The sequence below is a fragment of the Ochlerotatus camptorhynchus genome, unplaced genomic scaffold, assembly GCF_037179485.1.
Source record: "Ochlerotatus camptorhynchus isolate MF236.1 unplaced genomic scaffold, CSIRO-AGI_Acam_v1.1 ptg000574l, whole genome shotgun sequence".
In the NCBI taxonomy this organism is placed as follows: domain Eukaryota; kingdom Metazoa; phylum Arthropoda; class Insecta; order Diptera; family Culicidae; genus Ochlerotatus; species Ochlerotatus camptorhynchus.
In genome coordinates, this window is record NW_027041055.1 from 765819 (window position 1) to 780721 (window position 14903).

General features: G+C 39.2%; 2 protein-coding genes across 3 annotated transcripts in view; one reads left to right on the top strand and one right to left on the bottom strand.

The window, feature by feature from the left end:
• LOC135713614 (kelch-like protein 17) overlaps positions 1–14903 on the bottom strand; it is a 109926-nt gene that overhangs the window by 36675 nt on the left and 58348 nt on the right. The window lies entirely within an intron of this gene.
• LOC135713634 (odorant receptor Or1-like) lies at positions 7986–9039 on the top strand. Its single transcript, XM_065236776.1, has 5 exons — positions 7986–8126; positions 8190–8368; positions 8428–8565; positions 8784–8916; positions 8989–9039. Exons 1-5 carry the CDS (start codon positions 7986–7988, stop codon positions 9037–9039), a joined length of 642 nt encoding a protein of 213 aa, XP_065092848.1.

The window sequence follows — 14903 nt, forward strand, 5'->3', positions numbered from 1 at the left end:
CTGACCACTACCTGGTGATGGTCAAACAGCGCCCAAAACTTTCCGTCATCAACAATGTCAACTAAAGCAACCGGATGTCGCCTTAGCATACGCGCAGAATCTCGAGGCAGCGTTGCCAGAGGAGGGTGATCTCGATGTGCCCCCTCTAGAGGACTGCTGGAGTACAGTAAAAGCAGCCATCACCGACGCAGCCGAGAGCACCATCGGGTACGTGGAAAGAAGTCGACGGAATAAACGCCGCCTGGAAGAAGCGGAGTGCAAGGAAATGGAACTGCTGTGCCGTTCCCAAGAAACACGGAAGTTCTACCAGAAGCTCAACGCATCCCGCAACGGCTTCGTGCCGCGAGCCGAAATGTGCAAGGATAAGGACGGGAGCCTCTTGACGGACGGACGTGAGGTGATTGAAAGGTGGAAGCAGCACTTCGATGCGCACCTGAATGGCGAGGAGAACGTAGGCATGGGAGACCAGCGCAATGGAGGAAACGACTACGTCAGTGCAGCAGATGACGGAACTAACCCAACTCCCACGCTAAGGGAAGTTAAGGATTCCATTCAGCAGCTCAAAACCAACAAACCAGCTGGTAAGGATGGTATCGCAGCCGAACTCATCAAGATGGGCCCAGAAAAGTTGGCCACCTGCCTGCACTGGATGATAGTCAGGATCTGGGAAACAGAACAGCTACCGGAGGAGTGGAAGGAGGGGGTAATCTGCCCCATTCACAAGAAAGGCGACCATTTGGAATGTGAGAACTTCAAAGCGATCACCATTTTGAATGCCGCCTACAAAGTGCTATCCCAGATCATATTCCGTCGTCTATCACCTAAAATGACCGAGTTCGTGGGAAGTTATCAAGCCGACTTCATTGACGGCCGATCGACAACGGACCAGATCTTCACCGTACGGCAAATACGGCAAATATCGACCGCCCAGAGCCATGGAAAATCATGGACGAGAACGGCTTTCCTGGGAAGCTGATCAGACTGATCAAAGCAACGATGGACGGTGTGCAAAACTGCTTAAGGGTTTCGGGTGAACTATCCAGTTCATTCGAATCTCGCCGGGGACTGCGACAAGCTGACGGACTCTCATGCCTACTCTTCAACATTGCTCTAGAAGGTGTAATGCGACGAGCCGGGCTCAACAGCCAGGGTACGATTTTCACGAAATCCGGTCAATTTGTGTGCTTTGCGGACGACATGGACATTATCGCAAGAACATTTGGAACGGTGGCAGATCTATACACCCGCCTGAAACACGAAGCAGCGAAGGTCGGACTGGTGGTGAGTGCGTCAAAAAAAAGTACATGCTAAATAGTAGGCGGAACCGAACATGACAGGATTCGTCTAGGAAGTAATGTCACGATAGACGGGGATACTTTCGAGGTAGTGGAGGAATTCGTTTACCTTGGATCCTTAATGACGGCTGACAACAATGTGAGTCGTGAAATACGAAGGCGCATCATCAGTGGAAGTCGTGCCTACTACGGGCTCCAGAAAAAACTATGTACAGAACGCTAATAAGACCGGTGGTCCTCTATGGACACGAGACATGGACTATGCTCGAGGAGGACCTGCAAGCACTCGGAGTTTTCGAGCGACGTGTGCTAAGGACGATCTTCGGCGGTGTGCTAAGGACTATCTTCGGCGGTGTGCAGGATAACGGTGAGTGGCGGTGAAGAATGAACCACGAGCTCGCTGCACTCTACGGCGAACCCAGCATCCAGAAGGTGGCCAAAGCCGGAAGGATGCGGTGGGCAGGGCATGTTGCAAGAATGCCGGACAACAACCCTGCAAAGTTGGTGTTCGCTACTGATCCGGTTGGCACAAGAAGACGTGGAGCGCAGAGAGCACGATGGGCGGACCAGGTAGAGCGTGATCTAGCGAGCATTGGGCATGACCGAGGATGGATAGCGGCAGCCGCAAACCGAGTATTGTGGCGTACTATTGTTGATTGTGTCTTATCTTAAATGTGATGTTGTACAAATAAATGTATGTATGTATGTAAATTGCGACCGTCACGAAAAGGTGTAAGGTTTTGAACACTCATAACTTTGTTATTTATAGATGAAATTAAAATCAAAATACACCAATCGATAGAAAATACTTCTCACAGTTTGCTACAATAAATGCTTTTTCAATTTTCTCAAAAAACAAATTGTTAAAAAATCTACAAAAAGTGATAATTTTATCGATGTTTCAATGAAATAAACGTTCTCCCCAAACCAAGTCGTCATAATCGAGTACCATTTGGTTGCGCATCATTTTGCTTGAACCTGTAAAACTATATAAGAACTCTGCTGTCGTTCCTGCACTCATATCCCGTGCCAGGAAGCAACACGTACCAGCATCCAGACAGGTAAGTCATACTTTGAACCTTGACAGCCCACGCAAAGATCTTATCAGGCTCCGTAACACCAAATTTTGAAAAATAAGTCGAGCCCGATCCCTCCGCTTTCCTCTGTTGACCAGAACTTGGACCCATCCCTATTCATAACCCCAGTTGAAAGGCCAATGATTTTGGCCAACATTTTGTGATTTCACATAATCTTGGCCATACCATGGTGAGCCCCCATGGGCCTGCCGTACTTTAGGCAATGTCGTCTCAGAAACCCCGTAGTAGTGCACGATGATAGTAGAATATCGACTGATGAGGTGATAGCAGCTATTAGAAGCACTAAAACATGAAGGCTGCGTACATGGATGGTGTTGTCAACCTCGAGTTGTAAAATTTGAGAATTGACTTCTTCAACCATCTTACCCTTATCTTCAACAAATGTTTGGAGCTTGGCTACTTCCCTGCATGCCGGAAGTAATCCAAAGTGATTCCAATACACAAGCCTGGCAAAGATCCTACCAGTGCCAAAAGCTATCGTTCCATCAGCCTCTTGTCCTCCACCTCGAAGCTATTCGAAAAGTTAATACACAGCCGTCTGCTGGTGTTTTCAAATGATAATAACATCTTTCTCAAAGAGCAATTCGGGTTTAGGAAAGGCCACTCTACCATCCACCAACTCGCACGGGTTACTAACATCATCAAGCGGAATAAGTCCGTTTTCAATACATCTGCCATGGCATTGTTGGACGTCGAGAAGGCATTCGACAATGTCTGGCATGATATTCTAGTGTACAAGCTGCATCGATACAACTTTCCGATCTACCTCGTGAAGATCATCAAAAACTGCTTGTCCAGGTCTACTTGAACAATGTCCCCTCTGATACGTTCAACGTTGATGCAGGGGTCCCTCAAGGTAGCCTGCTTGGGCCTACCCTATTCACCATTTTCACGTCAGACGTTCCTCCCCTGCCGGGTGGTGGTATCCTGTCAATGTTCGCAGATGAAACCTCCATCATCTATAAGGGTCGAGTGATCCGTGCTCTGGCGAGTAAACTACAATCAGGCCTGGATGTTTTGTCCGACTATTTTAAGAGCTGGAAGATTTGTATCCATTCTGTTTCCACACACGAATTCACCTTGGCTTGTTCCGCCTGCTAACGTCAAGATCCATCTTGATAGCACTCCCATTGAATGGTCGAGTGAAGTAGTCTACCTTTGTGTAAGTCTCACTCGATAGCAAATTGCTATTCCGATCCCATGTGGACAAGACATCCACCAAGTGTAACACCTTGATAAGGTCGCTCTACGCTCTGATAAACAGGAAGTCCAGTGAAGGACAACAACAGGAAGTTCAAGCCTGCTTAGTAATAATCCGACTAATAATGCGCCAAAGCCCTGTTTTAATCGTATGTTAGCTTAACTGCAGACCATGATTTCGGCTTGTAGAGTGCTTTAAAACCTCAATAAAACTTGAAACGTTACTTGGGCTCGGATGTGCAATACGTGCTTGTTTTTTTATATCTTTATTAAGGAAACTTTCAGCCCTGTGCTGGTTCGTCTCCGGAATAATACGTGCTTGTGAACGATTTCCCACCGGAGGATAACAAATGTCCAACGGAGATGGATAGGCATTGAAGTGTGCACGGGGAATATATTTATAACAGAGGATTAAAGACAAGTGTTTCATATGCGGAAATATCCCTAACGGAAAGTCCAGAAACAGTCAGAAAAATAACTAATAAGGGTGAGGAAATTGACATGTCAAGGAGAGGAAATGGAGTAAATTGAGGAAATAAGTTACTTCTACTGTATTGTAAATCAATATCAAGAAAAATGCGCAAGAAGTTCACTAAACATCTCAACGTAGTCTACGTCAACCATGCGGTCGTGTCTTGTACACAAAACCACCTTTTTTTCGATTGGGCGGAACTGGATGATTTACGCGAGTGTATTCTCTCATGGAGACTCAATGACTCAAAGCTGATAGTAATTTTCAAAACACTGCTATTGGCACTGATTGATGATTCTTTGCTGTTAGTTCTCTCCATGGTTCAACAATATTTTAATTTTGTGAACCTGTTTTACCCACCATCTAGAGATCTTAAAAGAAATTCTATAGCATAAAAATATAGTGGCCCTGAAAAAGGCCATTTGGGATCCAAGAGATTTACACCCAAGTAACATTGCAGGTTTTATCGCGGTTTTATAGCATTATACAAGTCTAAATCATGGTCTACAGAACACTCATAAAACCAAAATTGTTACTAGGGCATGCTGGTACTTTCGGGATGGCATACTTACACCACGGTTCAAATTTGGCAAGTCATCAATGTTGTAGCCAGCCTAACGAAACGACTGCAGTGGAACGTCCGAAAGATTGTGAAGCTACTCAGAGAGCCTCCGATGTACGCGTCCAGTATTACGCAGGTGATCATTGTAGTCAAACTCAGCTGTTTAACGTTCAAAGGATGTCGTTACCGTTGTGTAATGCTTCTCATTTCGATGTCCGCGTCCACTTTCTGGGTCTTTTAAATTAGTTGTGACGACTGCCCTCACAGCTAATGGAATTGCAGCTGATCACGTTCACTGAATTATAGTCTTGACTCTTTCACACCAGTGCAAGTCGATGCCGACCGGATGACGGCGGCCAAGTCATGCTGCCTATTTCGGGAAACCTTTCCTCCGGTCCATGTGTGTGCATTTGTCGTCGTCTTCGTATTGGTGTGATGCGTCCTGTTCCACTCATATGTCGTGTCCGACGGTTATCCGTCCGTTGCTCGAAAGTAAATGACGAAGAAAACGATTTGGCAAGCGTTTTTATTACCGCTGCTTTTCTCCTCCCATTCATTGGTGAAATGGTGAGCGGTCAACTGAGAGGTGAGCTTGCTCATCTGAGCATGCGCAATGTGTCGTGTGTTCGATTTGCGCTCTATCGTTACGTCCGTGTTTGGGATTTTTCATAACATGTCTGAATTTTGATTTTTTTTAATGTGACCCTTAAAATTAGATCTAAGCCCTACTCTCAATTAAAAACTGTGGAAGTGTGTCAAAGAACACAAAGTTGATAGCGTAAACATCTAGAAAGCAGAAGGGTCAAAGATCACTTACATCATTTACAATAAGTTACTTTCACAATAATGTTGTTAAATTATTAAAAGTGATTAATTTTTGAAATTTCATATGTAAAAGTAAGTTTGCCAAGAGAAATCAAATCATTTGAGCAATGGAAAATTTGAACTGAAGCGGACCATTTTAGACACATCCACTTATGTTCCTGGATTTCACGGTTATGTGTCACGAACCTTGAACCAATTGACGGCCTTACGATATGGACCTCCTAGCTGAAAGCAGATTCTTGTAGCACTGCTGACCTTTATACTTGGTTTGATTGTGGTTTCAGCTTTCTGTATTAGACTGGCCCACATTTAAATGGGAGTATTTTTTATCATTTTTTTTTTCAACGGTCACGGTCAACATGTGCTATTAGGTGAGAAAACCACTTTCTAAAAATTTCATCTCATTCAGATGAAACGCGAGCTGGCGCTTTTGGTTTAAAGTTTATATGGGAATTTCTGATTGAAATTATGGGAAAATAAAATTCCTTCACTTTTCGTACATTCTGGGTTCAGCAAACTCGATTAGAATTTCAGCACATGTAGGAACTATAATGAATAATATTGCTGAAGACGGCATTACGATACAAGTTAGTATTCTAAAACGAATATCTCAATAAAAGTAACTGGATTCACGATGCAATAGTCAGAAAAGTTGCTACTTATTGTTTGAACTATTTCGTGTATTCTAACCAAAACCTCCATAAAAAAATCAAACTAAAAGTGCATGCTCGATAGACTGATGCAAAATTTGAAATTTTCGCTCCACAGTGTTCAAACGGTTTCAAATCGGATCCTGATTAGCCTCCAAAAGTTTAAACTCATTTGATAAGAGACTGACTGGCACAAAACATTTGAAGTTTATATGGAAATTACTATGAGAAAACAAAACTTTTTGTTCATTGTATTTTAGCCTTTTTACATATTGTACTGTTAATAAATTCCATTGCCATTCTTATGGGAATTGTTATCAGCTACAACTTTGCAGGAAATAGTTTTTCAGCCAAACGTCAAATTAAATAGTTATTAATTATTTAAGAGATTGATAATCTTATGGCAAGATTAAGCAACTGTCTTGTGGACAACACTGTCTTCTGCAGTGGGATTTCGCGCTATAAACACCAATGTTGCCTGCTGAACTGTTGTTTGAGCATAATCATAAGACATCAGTGACTTGAATCATTAATAACTTTTGTTCCTTACATTTGATCGAAAACTGGTCGTCAACAAAGTTGTAGCTGAAATTTTTTTTAACAAGCGCAATTATCATTTTTTAAAGTAAAGTAAACTGTATTTTGCGATCGATATGAACCGAAATTATGGTTTCTCCATAGTATCACTAAATGAGTTCAAATTTTGGGAGGCTAATCAGGGCCCAATTTGGAACCGTTTGAGCACTGTGGAGCAAAAATTTCAAATTTTGCATAAGTCTAATGCTCATCTTACCAAATGAGCTTAAACTTTCAGAGAACGGTTTTCTCACCGAACAAATCTATTGGTTGACCCGTGGAAAATTAGAATTTTTATTATTGTGCACCAGTCTAATCTGTATTCATTGTATGTAGCACTATCATTAAACGTAACATTTTTTATAGGTAGAATGTCAAGGTGATATTTGAACACGCATTTAAAAAAAAGGATAATCTCTGTATCAGGTTCAATATTCATAAATTAGTTCCTATGAATGATAAGGTCTATTTCGACAACAGAAAAGAATGTGTATAATTACTGTTTTCCTTAATTGCTTGGTTTAAATCTAGACTGGTAATTATATTTATTGCTTTCTTCATAAGAGCGAGAAAATCCAGCAAACCCCTTAGTTTCATTCTACCACTCTAAAGCACCAGTTAGAACCATCAGCCCGCCATGAACATCTTCCTGTTCATCGCACGTCGATTCCTTTTCTGGAAACCATGGAATCCAGAAAATCGACTGGAATCTTTTCAGCTGCAGCTGACCTTCCTAAAATATATTGGCCTCTGGCCACCGGAAGACGCTCCGAAGGCACAGCTAATTGCATACCGCGTGTACGGATGGTCTTTCCGCTTCTTTTTTATGTATCTGTACACCCTAACGCAGATTTTGTACTTTACGAAAGCGTCTGATTTTCACGTAAGTATTGTTAATGTAAAAGCAATCCAGCCTGTACAAATACTGTGAAAATTTAGGAAACTGTGAAAGCCATGTCCTTGCTGGTGACCCAGATCACGTTGCTCTTCAAGTTGGAGATTTTCAACAGTCAAATTGCTCGTATCCGGAAGTGTGTTTTGAAAGTGAGATGCTCTCTCTACCATCCCAGATGCGACGAAGAGATTAAGTATTGAGTAATGTTCTATAAGCGTATTAAAGAAACTGATTTAAGCTCTTCTATCAGAGTTGTAAAGAGTGCTATGAACCTAACGTGGCTATGGGGTGTCCTTTACATGATGTTCAGCTATTTGTTCATATTTCTTACCAGCATTGGACCATTTATCAAGTCAAGCAGAAGTCTACCCTGTTTGGCGTGGTTTCCCTTCGACTATGAAAGCTCAGCTGTGATGTATGGCGCTCTATGGTTTTATCAGGTGTTAGGAATCTTCATCAGTGCAAGTTACAATCTATCGACGGACACTTTGGTAGCAGGATTGCTGTCCCATATAAACGGGCAAGTAGCTCGGTTGGGTATCATGCTGACAAAGGTTCTGTAAATTTAATAATAGCTTAGTGGATCTTAATTCAAAGCTCAATTTTCATATTTCCAGATGGGTCATCAATCATCGGCGATTGCCAGCGTGGAAAATAGACGTCAGATTGACTTGACCTGCGAACTGTGTAACGAACTCAGTGGAATGCTAGAGGATATTGATTATCTCTCATCAGTACATGGAAAACCATATGGCTTTCTCGTCGAACTGGTGCTGTTCCACAAGGATATTCTGAGGTGAACCTTGCCATTTGGTTGTATTGACTGAACCGTCATTGAACTATTTTTGTTTATAGATTCCGCAATGAAATTGTCGCCATGTTCAATTTGTCAATCTTTGCCCAAGTGATTGCTTCCGTTTTCATCATCTGTTTGACAGCACTCCGATTGATCGGAGAATCGCACGATCCATACGCGATGGTTTGCTCGCTGATGTACCTGATCGTGATAATTTATGAAATTTTGCTTTTCTGCTACGTTGGAAATGACATCGCATATTCGGTAGGGGCCGGCTGTGGCTAATATGCTGCGAAAACGACGATAAATGTCATTTCTCTTTCAGACGGACAAATTCAACGAACGCGCCATGTTTAGCGGCTACTCACGCTTCAATAAGGCGACAGCTAAGATTTTCATCATTTTTTTGTCCCAGTATTGCAATCGTATGGAGGTGGTTTGATAGCGTTGTGATTATTTTCTCTTTATTTTTCAGGATGAAACAACCAGCGGAGATCAAAGTAGGATTCATTTTCAAATTTACCTTATCTTTGTCCACCTTTCTTTGGGTAAGTAGCAGTGCATTGTTTGAAACCTTCTTAGTAAATCATGAAAGTGATTACATGATTGTCTTTTTGCAGATCTTAAAAACGTCATATTCATATTTTGCTGTCCTTAAGAGTGTACAATAGTTGCGATTGGAATGCTATGCAAAAATGAAAATGATAGCAGTAACTCGCTGATGAGACAACGATATCTCATTTCCAGGAACCCCTTGATCCTGCCCTCAAAAATGTTACCCTTTTTAACCTCGAGTAATCCATGAGCAATCGGTCCATCCCTCCTCGACGTAGTATTAAGTTATTCTTGTTAATCCACAGAAAAAAAAAATCTGCTCCGCAAAGCTAACGCGATTGAGTCTTCCAAAAAAATTAATTGAAAATAAAATGATAGCACTTAGGATGGGTGATTCAGTCGTGGAGGAGCTAAGGCAAGTAATTTATTTAAAAAAATGATGTACATACAATGTTTGGATGTCAATCTATAGCTTTCAATATCTATTTTGCTAGAAAAATATAACATCGTAATCAAATTGAATACATTTTCCGAAAACTTGTCCTCCTTTAATAGAAACACATTTCCAGTAGTAGTGATAGTTGCCAGTGATGGCATGATCATTAGCAAATTGATATTTATCCGCTCTCATACGCTCTCAATATCACGCGTGATATTGGAGTAAAATATAATGCTTGATATTGATTTTACAAGCTCCTTTGATATTGAGAGACTATTCACATCGTGTAAAAATCAAGCTGTGAGTTGAATCGACGCAAAAATGAATCCGTTGCACCTCGTTTTCTTAGAAAGAGAAGGTATAATAATGCTATATCTTTTTTTATCTTCACCGATGGCAGACACGAAGCGACTGCTGCTAGCCGTTATGGATGTTTCGGATGCGTTCGGCTGTAAAGCAAAAATAATGAAACTCAATCTCACCACAGTTTTGAGAGATTTGCAGCTGTTGAGTTTTGTAAGCTTGATATTCCAAGCTGCGACATCACAGCTTGCAATATCAACTACAGTTGTTTATTTTTTCCTTTGGTTTGTTTTTTTCCGTCGATCTTGTTTTCCGTGCTGAGCACCAATGCTACCGACGTGCCAGGAAGGCAGCTCCCACACCTGGACCCTACCTATCGACCCATCAACTCATGAACCGGGGACCAACGGATTTACTTCCCATCCGAAGGAAGGCGTGATCAGAGATGTTATGCCTCAGAACATCCCGGCTGGATTGAACCCAGGCCTGCTGGGGTGAGAGGTAATCACGCTTACCACTACACCACCGGCGCCGTTAACTACAGTTGTGAGCTTGTTGATTTTTGTCTACGAAAATCAAGCGTGATATTTAGCATTGGTGAGATTTAATTTTTTGATATTTTTCGAACACGGATAGTTGCCAACTTTGGTTCCTATAATAGTGGAACGCATTGCTATTAATGGGTTCCACTATAGTAGGAACACTATCGCAACTATAGATGCAATGGAGTCAACATCTTAAGCAAAATTAATTGCTTTCCGTCGATTTTGGAAAAAAATAGTTTTAAATATGCAAATCTGCTTTATTTTAGGAGAGCTACCGATGAAAAATAACCTCATCTGGTTTTCTCGCATTATTCCGGCACAACCCCCATACCACAACTATAGGTACACCACTATTACTGGAACACCTACCCTAACATCAATGGAAAAGAAGATATACCAGCACAACGAATGGGTCAAGTTTTTTTTATTGTATTTTATATCATTTCATACGAAAAGCAAAAGCAGAATAAATCTAATATTAATTTATGTAAAGGGGTCATTCCAATTCTCCAATTTTAACCACAATAACTGCAAGGAAAGAAAACAGTACCTAATTTTGAGTTCCTATCACTCAGGTTGGCAGTTCCGTGGACCAACTCAATTTAGAGTACTACCGCCTTCTTTATTTTGAGTTGTTGTCATTGTTTTACGGTAAACAGGATTACCGTAAAACGGGGAAACATTGATAGTTTTTTGAAGCATATTCTAAATATTTTTTACAGCAATGAATGTTTTTCAATTTTTTTTAAACATGCACTGAGGAAACTAGAGTCAATCCGTTAGTAAAATGTTTAACGGAGATTATTGCATTTGCACTATATTTTGTGCCTCCGAACACCATTTTTTTATTTGGGGTTACTTTGATAATACTCGATGTAATGTAAAAAACAATGCATGAAACTCAATCGAATTAGTTCAAGAAATATGAATCTTTGAATGAGTATATAATCAGAAAACATCATAAGCAATAAGAAGACAACATTGAATTTGTGATGGCTATATCGGAAATGCATTTCATAAATGATGTTTTGAGTGCTTTTTCAAACAGCCGACTATGTTTGGAAAATGTGTAACACAGACTATGTAAAAACGCTACAATATGCAACCAATGTTTCAAATTCTGAATAAGTGCAGAGAGTAAATGTAATCATTATATTCAAAGTTAGCCGCATTATAAACGATACCCTGTTTTACGGTATTTACTTTTAAGTTGTTTTAACTCAACGTTCAAACTACTCAAAATTGAGTTACTCAACTTACTCAATTTCAACTTGGCGCACGGAACTGTCGAGTTGGGTGAATAGCAGGGGTGGAAAGCACCTCAGAGCGTTAGCAAAGCAACTTTGTGCACACATCTCACATCACTCGACAAAGAGTGTGTGGTTCTCCCATTTACTTCGCACACTCTTTTCCAACTAATCTGTGAGAAAGCAATCCACACAATGAGCAGTACACTCCGTGCGGCGCAGGGAGCGATTGTAATACAACAAGCGCTAATGTCTTCTGGGAATTCTTTTCAAACTGTATGCATAGGAGATGAAGAAGAGCATAACGAAGAAGAATTTTGTCTTTTTGCTGGCTTTCCCATTTGCAACCTTACACTGAGTGGCGCTCTTTGCGTCGGAGCCATCGGAGTGATTGCTACACATTGAGCTTTCATTAAATCTGGGTGTGTGTCTGTCTTCTCTTCTCCGCTGTTTTAAACTTGCGCAGGGTGAAAGACAAGCAAACTTTGCGTTTGATTGATTCTCACTTTGTTTATTTCAGAAAATCAGTACATTGCGCACATCGAATGATCAGATGACAGCCCTGGTGAATAGAACTAAATTTTGGGTTGTTTTGCTCTTTTCGTTTTTGAAAACAACAAGAGAGCAAGTGAGAGGCACCAACTGAAAGGTAAGTTTAAAGAACTCAACCGTTGGGTAGTTTTGGTTCTCCGTGTGGAATATACTCATTTTGTGACAAAATATTGAAGATTAATTTGAGCAGTACGGTTGACAAATCGTATCAAATTGAGCTGCAGAAAATGTTAGTGACTGTTTTCAGCTTAAAATTTAGCAACAAATCTGATAAAAATATTGTCTATTGTTGGCAGTGTTGCCAACAATTAATTAATTAATTTATCTTTATTAGGGAGGCTTTCAGCCTGGGGCTGGTTCGCCTCCAACTGTTGCCAACAATGTTATTTTTGCAAAAGTAATAAAAACGCATTTGTCACTAAATAGGGTAAATGACTGCTTCAGCAATACCTTAACTTATTGTCGTCAGGGGGTAAACAACGTCGTTGATAGCTTAATTTTGGCATTTGAATATTTGTGTTTCCGAGCATCTATTGACCAAATTTGAGTGCTCTAGGACTTTGTATACCCCCTGACGATAATAGGTTAAGGTATTGACGAAGCCAGCATTTCCCCTATACGAAGTATTTTTTTCGATTTTCCTGGAATCGTGTTCTCCAGGCTTTTTCAGTATAGAACACTCATGTACCTATAGTAAAATGCACGTTTGCTGAGATATGGCCTTTCAAAATAATGTAGTCAGTAAATTTTCATATAACATGTACATTTTCGTAAACCAGTAAACTTAGAAAATGACGGAACTTTTATCATTCCACAGTGGTCCAGAATGCAGATTTAGGTGGAATGATATGTTTTGAGCCTGAAATTGAAACTTTAGACTAAAAGCATCTGCTGCAAAGTTGTTCCTTATAGTTAGTCCCTTATTTTTATGACAATGAATTCTAGGGTGGTTCTTATTATCAATAAAATCAAAAATCTAACTTTTTTGTTTGAATAAATTAAGGTATACATTCTTCGACAAAGTCATAGCTGAGCTAATTTCAAGAACCACCCTTCGTATGAAAAAACTTTTTTGTATCTCTTCAATTGACCGATATAGAGCTATTTTCTTGAATTGAGTTAGGGCGTCTCTAGAAAAAAAAAACAATTGTTTTGCTCTAGTTTTCTTATTTCAAATTTCTCAGCAAAGATGTTTCAAATAACTTTTAAAACTTTAGAAGGCGGAAATTGTTGTTTTACAACACTTGTCAATATCTTTCGCCGATCACGAGTTATTGACGTTTTTCTACTTTACTTCTACTTTCAAATGTTAGTAGTTCTGGTTGGGGCAACAAAAAAGAAGTTTTTTTTACGGAATTTGAAAGGGCGTATGTTATTCTCAATAATGTGAAAAAATTAGATACATGTTACTTTTTAAAATCATATTAAATCAAATTGAATTTATTCATATTTTTAACTATAATTGGGTATATCTTTTTTATTAGGAGAGATACAGACCACAACTTTTACTATGAAAAGTGTATCTTAAATAGCTTTAAAAGTCTCTAGGCGATGACTTTCATGAGAAATTTCAAATAAAAAAGTTTCAATATTTGGACATTTAGTGCCTTAGAAGTAGTTTTTGTGCATAAAAATTCCCATCTTTTGGTGTTTGCAAACGTCAGGGTGGTCCTCAAATTAGGAGATTTTGAAAATTAACTTTTTTGTTTTACACAATAAAAACATGTATTGTTTGAAAAAGTTGTAGCTAAGATGATTTCTGTCTCTTAACGTTCTCATTTTTGAGTATTTTTTCGGAGTTGACTAAGGGTGTTCCTGGAAAAAAATAGTTTTTTAGCACTAACTTTTTTATATCAAATTTCTCAGGAAAGTCATCTTCTAGAGACTTTTAAAACTCTTTAAGACAAATGTTTTATAGCAATATTTGTTGTCTGTATCTCTTCTAATAAAAAAGATATACCCAAATATAGTAAAAAATAAGAATACATTCAAATTGATTTTATACGAGTTTAAAAAATAACATACCTCCAATTTTTTTTACATTATTGAGAATAACATACGTCCTTTCAAATGCTGTAAAAAAACTTTATTTTTTGTTTGCTTCAACCAGAGATATTAACATTTGAAAAGGGCATATTATTAGAATAAAAACGTCAATAACTCTTGATCGGCAAAAGATATTGAAAAACTTTGTGGAACAAAAATTTGCGCCTTCTAATGATCTAAAAGTTATTTCATGACACCTTTGCTGAGAAATTTGAAAGAAAAAAACTAGAGCAAAACAATTGTTTTTTTAGAGACACCCTAACTCAATTGAAGAAAATAGCTCTAAATCGGTCAATTTAAGAGATACAAAAAGGTTTTATCATACGAAGTTGCTTGAAATTAGCTCAGCTATAACTTTGTCCAAAAATGTATACCTTAATTTATTCAAACAAAAAAGGTAGATTTTTTTATGATAATAAGAACCACCCTATAATTCATGGTCATAAAAATTAGGGTGTAACTATAAGGAACAACTTTGTACAAGAAACTTTTATTCTAAAGTTTCAATTTCGGGCTCAAAACATATTATTCCACCTAAATGTGCATTCTGGACCACTGTGCATTCTATTGATGGATACACTGCGAAACAATAACCTAATATATAATTGTAGCAAGTTGAATAACATTGTTGCCATAATTGCTGTTATTGTAATTAATATCTATAAACAGAAGAAGCCCGAAAAACCTCTAATTTGAACCATACATCTGCATTCAAATGCTATCATATATTGATGCACAATATACCAGGATTTTGATTTTTTCGTAATTATTTAAACGAATGCAACATTATCGTACATATAAGTTGAAGAGTACTTAACATCTTTTCATTGATCTCTTATGCTCTTACA

What these genes read in the sequence shown, in the direction of transcription:
- LOC135713634 (XM_065236776.1), top strand. Translation starts at nt 7,986, where the DNA reads ATGTATGGCGCTCTATGGTTTTATCAGGTGTTAGGAATCTTCATCAGT. An exon ending in GCGATGGTTTGCTCGCTGAT is followed by an intron (nt 8,566 to 8,783) that starts GTACCTGATCGT and finishes TTTTTGTCCCAG; the next exon opens with TATTGCAATCGTATGGAGGT. An exon ending in CTTTGTCCACCTTTCTTTGG is followed by an intron (nt 8,917 to 8,988) that starts GTAAGTAGCAGT and finishes GTCTTTTTGCAG; the next exon opens with ATCTTAAAAACGTCATATTC.